General features: G+C 35.4%; 1 protein-coding gene across 3 annotated transcripts; it reads left to right on the forward strand.

Annotated features, from left to right (window-relative positions):
* Positions 1–1,947: 1,947 nt before the first annotated feature.
* LOC108970152 (ferritin subunit) lies at positions 1,948–6,605 on the forward strand. 3 transcript variants are annotated; one of them, XM_018935351.1, is made up of 4 exons: positions 1,948–2,058; positions 2,660–2,803; positions 5,307–5,593; positions 5,930–6,605. In XM_018935351.1, exons 2-4 carry the CDS (start codon positions 2,743–2,745, stop codon positions 6,194–6,196), a joined length of 615 nt encoding a protein of 204 aa, XP_018790896.1. In that variant the 5' UTR covers positions 1,948–2,058; positions 2,660–2,742; the 3' UTR covers positions 6,197–6,605. The 3 variants fall into 3 exon arrangements, with proteins under 3 accessions (XP_018790896.1, XP_018790894.1, XP_018790895.1); XM_018935349.1 differs by lacking the exon at positions 1,948–2,058 and adding an exon at positions 2,169–2,457; XM_018935350.1 differs by lacking the exon at positions 1,948–2,058 and adding an exon at positions 2,169–2,272.
* Positions 6,606–8,316: the final 1,711 nt, after the last annotated feature.

The raw sequence follows: 8,316 nt of genomic DNA on the forward strand, positions 1-8,316 counted from the left end.
TCGCTTATAATGCCTGTGTCTGGTCGTTTCTATTCGATCGATAATGCCTCTACACACACACACATACATAAGCGCATATGTGGGGCCATATTGCTCGTTCGTTGTTTTTGCACTCGTCGCTGTGTCTCTCTACTGAGCAGATAACACATTACCGCAATATGGCGGCCACTTTAGTGCGCTCTTAGTAGAGTTGTTTTCCTCATGAACACACACACACATATTTAGAAGCGTTGTGCATAGACACTTCGAGAGATTTTAGGGTTGTCGTTAGTTATCAAGTCTTTGACTTGTTCATATCGAACGTGCGTCTTATTTGATTGATTTATATTCGACAACTTAATGCAGTTAGTGTAGGCTAGTCTGCAAATTAAAGAACCCTTGCTACCAGAACGCATTTTTGCCTAYGGCGCAACTAAATTTCTGTGTGCAAAATTTTTGAAATGTACACGTCATCTAAAATGTGCGTACTCTAATAAGAAATATTACTAAACCGCTTACTAGAAATCAAACCATCGYACTAAATCCAAAGGTTATGTTATATGATTAATCCCGAGATYWGTTCCAACATATTTYTTCGTCTATATTTCGTTAGGGAATACCTTTAAAAACGACATGCTAAAATTTTACGTTGATATCCCAAACAATTTATAGTTTTCTAAAGCCAGGCCGTTCATTTTATTCAGCTCGAATAGTTAATTATATTATATATTATAACATTTTTCTCGAAACCACATTCTTCAAATTGGCTTTAGAGACTACTCGGAGGCAAATGGTGYCATCACTATCATATTTTCTACATATTTTTTATAAAAATTTCCATTTAGTGATCTAGCTGTTCTTTGATTTTATGAAATGCCGAATTTTTTCAGCCCTGAAACAAACCCCCAGCCTTTCGTAGATTTTTTATWATTTTCGCCTATGCAGAAGTACTCCACGTGCAATCTCATTCTGTTGTTGTATATATTTTTTTTAAATTTCACCCACGAACAAGGCTGGAATCACAGCAGCAGGTCTTTTTCTGAACGCCGTCAAAAATCACGCGTCAGTCGAAAAAAAACGCTTAAAATTGAAATGAAAATTTAAACAGTGTTTTTTTATTCCAAAAATTGCCTTTTGTTAGTCTGACACATTARGTGTCTATTTTGAAGAACAAATTATAGAATTATTTATCCAATGTGGCAGTGAGAAACTAATTTAAATTAGTATAATTTAAATGTTGTATTAGATGTACCACTACCACATKTTCGAGATAAATACCATTAATTTCTTATTATTATTATATTATTTCTCTATCCTACAAAAAATTTACTAATAAGAACTGTATAAGTACTTATTTCAAGTGTATAAGTTCCTGCAGGAATTGCTTAAGCCATTTTCTAATTCAAACTATAATTATGTAAGTAATATGTGATTAAACTAGCATTAGTTCCTAATCTTACAGGCGCCTGCCCATTCAACGTATCATGTCAGTTGTGGTCATAATGATTTGATCTGTTGTCAGTCAAACTGTTATGTTAGATTGGAAGAGAGTTAATGCAGATTATAATATTTCGAAAGATAATGGTCTAATAGTTTTACCGTCATAGCAACAAACGATTTATCAAAGACATATCTACGCTTCATATGCACACGGCAACTCTAGACGACCTTTGTTTTGATGTGCAATAACAACAGCCATGTGCAAGYAAAAACAACAAAGAAAAACAAAAACCAGCTGACTCAGGTCATCGGCAGCCACCATTATGGACGCCATATTGGATTACACAATGCTCTCCATATAACGTCTATCGGCTATACTTACATCTCCCATGAGCATGATTTCACAAGAACACAAATCACAACTGACGAATTGTGCATACCGATACAACATGTACTCATACTCATATACGGACGTTCATTGGAGTCGTGTGTATGRCATATAAAAAGAGTTCAATTTGATAAAAACAATATTACTAAAAGTACCAACCTCAACGTAGAAACGAAGAAAGAATCATACGAGACGGACATATTGGCAGACATATTAACGATAACGAAAAATACATACATACATACATACAAGTGAGTGCCGAAAGACCCAACGTGTGCAAGTACTCGCTAGCGTTAGTGTGCTGAGAGATTAGTGTGGGCATTTAAAAGTGTTAGGTTCGTCTCGCCAGCAGTCAGTACGTATTCGCATTCAGTAACAACAAAGAGAGTTTTACGACAGCGCCGCAAAAAGATTTTCCTTTCAAGCCAAATATTCATAATTCAATCAATTTGTGATTACCAAAGTGTACGACCATTGTGTCTAGAACTCTATTATCAGGCGATATACTAACGCATTAACTCATCAAAGGCCAACGTTTGCCTTCTATACCAGTGTGTATAAAGGCACAGAGGCGGTTGCGAATCAGATCAGATCGAGCAGTCGTTTGAAGAAATTGTCAAAATCTAAATTCAATCAAAAACAGAAAAAAAGTTCGTGTTTCCTACACTCACATCTCTTTTATCATTCACTTAGTGATAGCAAATCGATTATTTATTTTCCAAATTTGTGCACATAACCAAGCTAGTGTGAAGTTGACGGCAAATACATATATATCCATTGAAAAATCATAAACTTTTGAAAGATATTTAACTACCGTGTGTTAAYTAAAGTTATTCATTTTCTTTTGTGCAGTTAACGCAGAGACACGCCATAAAAAGAGTGCAAGAAATCCTGATTTTCGCCACAAATAATACTAAATAACAAAGGAAGACAAAATGATGAAATTATTAGCCGCAGTTTTGTTGCTGGCCGTAGCGGTCAACGCACAGATGACATGTAAGTATTGAACTCAGGACCAACAAAAAGTTTTAAAATTATATTCAATTTAAAGCGTGAAAGTGCAAAGTGATTTTTTTTTTTTTAAATAAAATGCATAAACATGAAAGGAAACTTAAAGATTTCATGTTGCTGCGCATTTTCGAGTCATATCCGCTCAGAGTGTAATAGTGTCACAGCTACAAGAGAGCATGTGGATTTCCGCTCACAAAACTATGCTGAGAATTTAAACGAGTGTGTCTCAGCGAGCAAGAAGTCATGTCGTTCTAAACAAGGGTGAATTTGTTTGGCTTTAACCCAGAAAAAAAAAAAAAAATAAGACGTGAGAACCTCTTTGTTTTGGTAATACGTAAAATTATTTTTAAGACTTGCATGTTGACGAAAGTTAACGATTTTGTTTACAAACAATGACAATTGAAAACTCTTCGACTTTCGGCGTTTTGCCAAGTGTTTTTTCAGAAAAAGCGGTGATATATGTAAATATACATATGTGCGATTTAATTTTTTGCCGGTCAATATTGACTGATGACTGTATTTTATTGCAATGTTATTTTGCTTAATTTTATTAGCTCGCATATTTATACCCTGAACAGGGTATATTAAGTTTGTCACGAAGTTTGTAACACCCTTTTCTTGTATGGAAATTGGCACATTTCACAATGTGTTTCCCTAAAAGTTGGCACAGATTATTTTCTAAAGAAAAAATTTAATCTCCGAAGAAATTGTTCAAATCGGTTAACTATAGCATATAGCTGCCATACAAACTGAACGATCGGAATCAAGTTCTTGTATGGAAAACTTTCACATTTGACGTGGTATCTTCACGAAATTTGACATGGATTACTGCTTAAGGTAATAATATTATATCCGAAAAAAATTTTCAGATCGGATTACTATAGCATATATCTTCCATACAAACTGAACACATAATTGCTAACAGAAATGCACCTGTGAAGGGTATTTAGCTTCGATGCAACTGAAGTTAACGTTTTTTCTTTTTTTTATTTATTTCTTTTATTTTTGCCGGAAACTCTTAAAATTTCTCCATTCCACGCAATTGAGCTTAGTCAAATAGACAACAGCTGTTTAATATTTAAATTATTTTTTCGCCTTCCGTCTGGGCTATTCAGACTCTTTGTTTGCACGCATATTTTTTAAACCGGTTAGCTTTATATGGCAGCTGATACGCTTACGTATTTGGTATTAATCACTAGCACTGGTTTAGATTTTATGCGAATGCGTATAAATATACAGTATTTGTTGTTGTTGCAGCGCCAGAAAACATTCTTGTAAAAATTTCGAGGAATGGTCCTGAGTTGACAGAGCTTTACCTGCTATAATCCGGGTATATACCGGTTACTCAGACCCGAAATTTAAAAATTTTAACAAGTCTCTATTCGCGGCATAAACGAAATGAAATATGTATAGTCGTCTTTGAGTTATAAATACCTAGTGTAACTTCGAACTCGACTTTTTATTCAAATTTTGTATAAAATAAGTACTGCAAAGTATTTAAATTCGAAATAAAGTCATCAACCTAACTCAGGGGCAACATATATCTTTCAACTCACTCTCAAGTCTTCCGTTTGTAGAATGAATTTTTTTTTATTTTCACTTAATTTCACTTTCATTTCCTATATGTATGCATAATTTAGCATAAAATGTTAAACTGTAAATTATTGATTTCACCATATCCCCACCTTTTATATTCCCGCGTTATACTCATATATATATTTGACGTAGTATGTATTTAGGTTTGAGATTATTGCCTTGACAAGATCATAGTACCACATTGACTTCACTCAATTAAATTTAATTTTGCTCTGAGTACTTACTGAGCAACACAAAAATGTTTACGTACTCATAGTGTGGAATATTTTACTCAAGAGATTTTTGCACACGGCACTACTGGCACTAAACGTTGCTTTGGTATATCCCCTTGCCCTCAACTATGCTGCCCAAGAGCTGTTGCTGTTTGACAAGCCACTGTGGGAACGTGTGAATCAATGTGCTACGTGTTGTTGTTGCTTCTATATTATGTCTTTCCTATTTGCAATCCTGACTTATACGCCCGACTTTACGTGCTATATATAGACCGATATGTATACCTACATATGTATATATGCACAAGCAAATTATAAAACATATTTTCTGTAATTACTCGCTAAATTCATTTGAAATGTCGAAACCAGAAATCATAACTGCGCTTTCTGAGCGATCGAAGGGTGGTAATAGAGGCAGGGCGTTATGGGACAATATTTTGTTTTGTCGCCGATTGATAAGCAGATGCTGATTTAGAAGTTCTAGACAAATGCATTTACATTGCATACATACATACATACACATGCAAATTAGAGCTTCGCAAATTTTTTACTACGCAACAACAAACTTGATTGAAAATGTATGACATTGAAAAGTTCGAAAATTTTTGCAAAGCTTTTACACTTCTTTCGCTAATTTCCAGAACATGCTAATTTTCCAACCTATTCTCATATTTCAACAGGTCGTTTGGAGCAGCCACGCATTCCCGTCGAGTGGATAGGCCTCAATGACAAGAGCGGACAATGTCTGGAGGAGATGCGCAAGCAAATCCAAATGGAGATCAATGCCTCCAACATCTACTTGGCCATGGCTGCACACTTCTCACGCGACGTCGTCAATCGTCCCGGTTTCGCCGAGCACTTCTTCAAGTCGGCACGCGAGGAACGTCAGCATGGCTCGAAACTCATTGAATACCTGTCCATGCGTGGTCAGTTGACAGACAGCGTCACCGATTTGATTCAACTCATTGTAAGTGCACACAAACAGATTTTTAACTTATATTTATCGAAAGTTAAATTTTTAAAAATTAACATTTTGAAATAAAAGTTTTGAAAATTAAAATTTTAAAAATTAAAATTTTGAAATAAAAGTTTTGAAAATTAAAATTATGAAACTTAAAATTTTAAAAATAAAATTTTTTTTTGAAAATTAAAAAATTAAATTTAAAAATTTTTGAAAATTAAAATTTTAAAATAAAAGTTTTTAAAATTAAAATTATGAAAATTTAAATTTGGAAAATTTAGCGTATTCGAAATTGCCACTAATGCATCCTATTTTATTACATTTTTCTGTGTGTATTTCCAGGATGTTGACGTTAAGGTAGACAGCGGCGTTGATGCCCTCCGTCAAGCGCTTGAATTGGAAACTAAGGTCACCAAGAGCATTCGTTCATTGATCAAAGTCTGCGAGAAGACACCCAACTGGTATCACTTGGTCGACTGGCTAACTGGTGAATTCTTGGAGGAACAACTCACCGGTCAACGCGATTTGGCTGGCAAATTGAGCACACTCACCAAGATGATGGCCACCCAAGGCGCTTTGGGCGAATTCTTGTTCGACAAGCAATTGTAAATTACCTCCTACAACAACTACAACAATTCTACAAGCAGTCAGTTGGTCATCAATTGATCCACCATTAAACATATAAACCAAACACAACACCAACAGATGGACGGCATGTGCTGTACGAAGGGGGAGCAGTGCTTATCTCGTATACTTATACCAACTAAATAAATAAGTGATGAAATTATGTATGAATTGAAATTATGAAAAATAATAGTATTCTTTTTGCATTATTGTGTTCTAAAATATTAGTGTATTAAAAAAAAAATCGGAAATGAATTTCAAACTTTAATTTTCACTTTTTTTCTAAATTTTATTTTTTAAAAACTTTTCCTCTAAAAAGTCAATTATATAAGCACATAATTGGTATTGAAAACGCAAATAAATTTCTAAAATATTCCGCACAATAACACAGTAAGGCATGCATTTATGTATTATTTTCTCATAACGGACCATGAAGGCGGGGCATTTTATTGTCGAAAATCATATTCTCCATGTGTCATTGCAAATACTAATTTTTCTATTGAAGTTTATTTAAATGCATTTATTATGCTTTTGTAGCGACAAACATTGAGCATCGTAAATTATTTGTTATTAAGGCGTGTGTGCTATTTCTGTCGCTAAGCAAATCTGTATGTAACATTTGTCTATGAAAAGCGGAAAGAATATTAAATACATGTGGCTACTGCGATTCAAAGTAGTTGAAAGTAAACACGAGTTTCACTTATCAGCATTGTGTTTGGTGGCTTTAGGGAGAATTTGACAGCCTACCATTTATTTATCAATCAAAAGTCGTGGAACAGCGGACTTATGATAACGTTTGTGTGAGTGATAACAATGCGTACTCAAATACGTGGAAAAATAAAAAAAAAACTGTGCTCTGAATGTCGCTTAGACAGATTTTAAAGCTTATACAGCAAATATCGAAAAATCATGTCCTAACATATGATAATCCAATCCCTACCCTCCCACAGCTGTATAGTTTGGAATAGATATTATATTTGATATGGTAACATGCTTGAGCGGTCCAATAAGTGCATAAATCACTTCGAGTTCGATTTTCAACGTGGTCGCGCGTCAGTTTTTGTGGATCGTGTGTGTCATATCTTGCATGAAATATTGGACATGATTAATCTCAAGACAAGCACAGCGATGTGACCACTTGATGGAAGAGGTTATCGCGCAATTTTGGTACTGTCAACGAAGCATGGATCGACTGGTACGCGGCAGAGACCAATAAACTGTCGAAACGGTAGGCTTCACCCGACCATGACCTGACTGAGATTACAACAGTGCGCCGGTCGTTCTAAACTTTTGCTGTTTGGCGCCAATTGGAGATTCCAAGTGAAGCAAGGTCCTTCGCTCCCTGGTCCGTCCAAAGAATTGCAGATTTTCCTCTTCCTCCGCTACCCACGGCGGGTAATTATCGAATACTTTCACAGCTGGAGTGTTTTCGTCCAATAGGATGACATGACCTAGCCAGCGTAGCCGCTGTGTCTAAATTCGCTGAACTCTGGCAATGGCGTCGTATATCTCACTTTCGTGGGGTAGCCAAAATAGGTAGAATGAGGCTGCGAACTACTATCCTATTAACCGTATTTTCTATGTTTGGCCTCGAGGAAGTGATTTTTGTTTTTATAGTTGAAAAATTCACTCACTGGATTTGATTCGATGGAAGAGCTTATCACCGCCATGGAAGCCGGTGTTAGTATGGTTCAGTCGGTGAAATCATCTTGATTTTCTGGCTTTTTACGTTTTTTTTGTTTTTTGTTGTGCAAGTTTTCTTATAAGAACTGGGATTTGATCGTCCCGCTTGTGTGAAGAAACGACTGGTGCGCTGTTGTTAACTCGGCTATAATCGCGTAAGCGGTGTCTACGCCAATTAAGAAGAAGAAGAGAAGTTTGTGTGACAACTGAATGCTACAGTGATCCGATTTGAACTTCCCATTGACGTTGATAATAACCAAATTTCGTGAAAAAATCTCATCAAATGAAAGAAATGAAATGCAAACACTTGATTCCGATTGTTCAATTTGTATAGCAACTATATGCTATAGAGGTCTGATACCGGCGATTCCAACAAATGAACAGCTCTTTGAAGAGAAAATGATTTGAGCAAAATTTCATAT

Source organism: Bactrocera latifrons, unplaced genomic scaffold (assembly GCF_001853355.1).
Source record: "Bactrocera latifrons isolate USDA-ARS-PBARC rearing strain unplaced genomic scaffold, ASM185335v1 scaffold_286, whole genome shotgun sequence".
In the NCBI taxonomy this organism is placed as follows: domain Eukaryota; kingdom Metazoa; phylum Arthropoda; class Insecta; order Diptera; family Tephritidae; genus Bactrocera; species Bactrocera latifrons.

What these genes read in the sequence shown, in the direction of transcription:
- LOC108970152 (XM_018935351.1), top strand. Translation starts at nt 2,743, where the DNA reads ATGATGAAATTATTAGCCGCAGTTTTGTTGCTGGCCGTAGCGGTCAAC. An exon ending in GGTCAACGCACAGATGACAT is followed by an intron (nt 2,804 to 5,306) that starts GTAAGTATTGAA and finishes ATATTTCAACAG; the next exon opens with GTCGTTTGGAGCAGCCACGC. An exon ending in CCGATTTGATTCAACTCATT is followed by an intron (nt 5,594 to 5,929) that starts GTAAGTGCACAC and finishes GTGTATTTCCAG; the next exon opens with GATGTTGACGTTAAGGTAGA.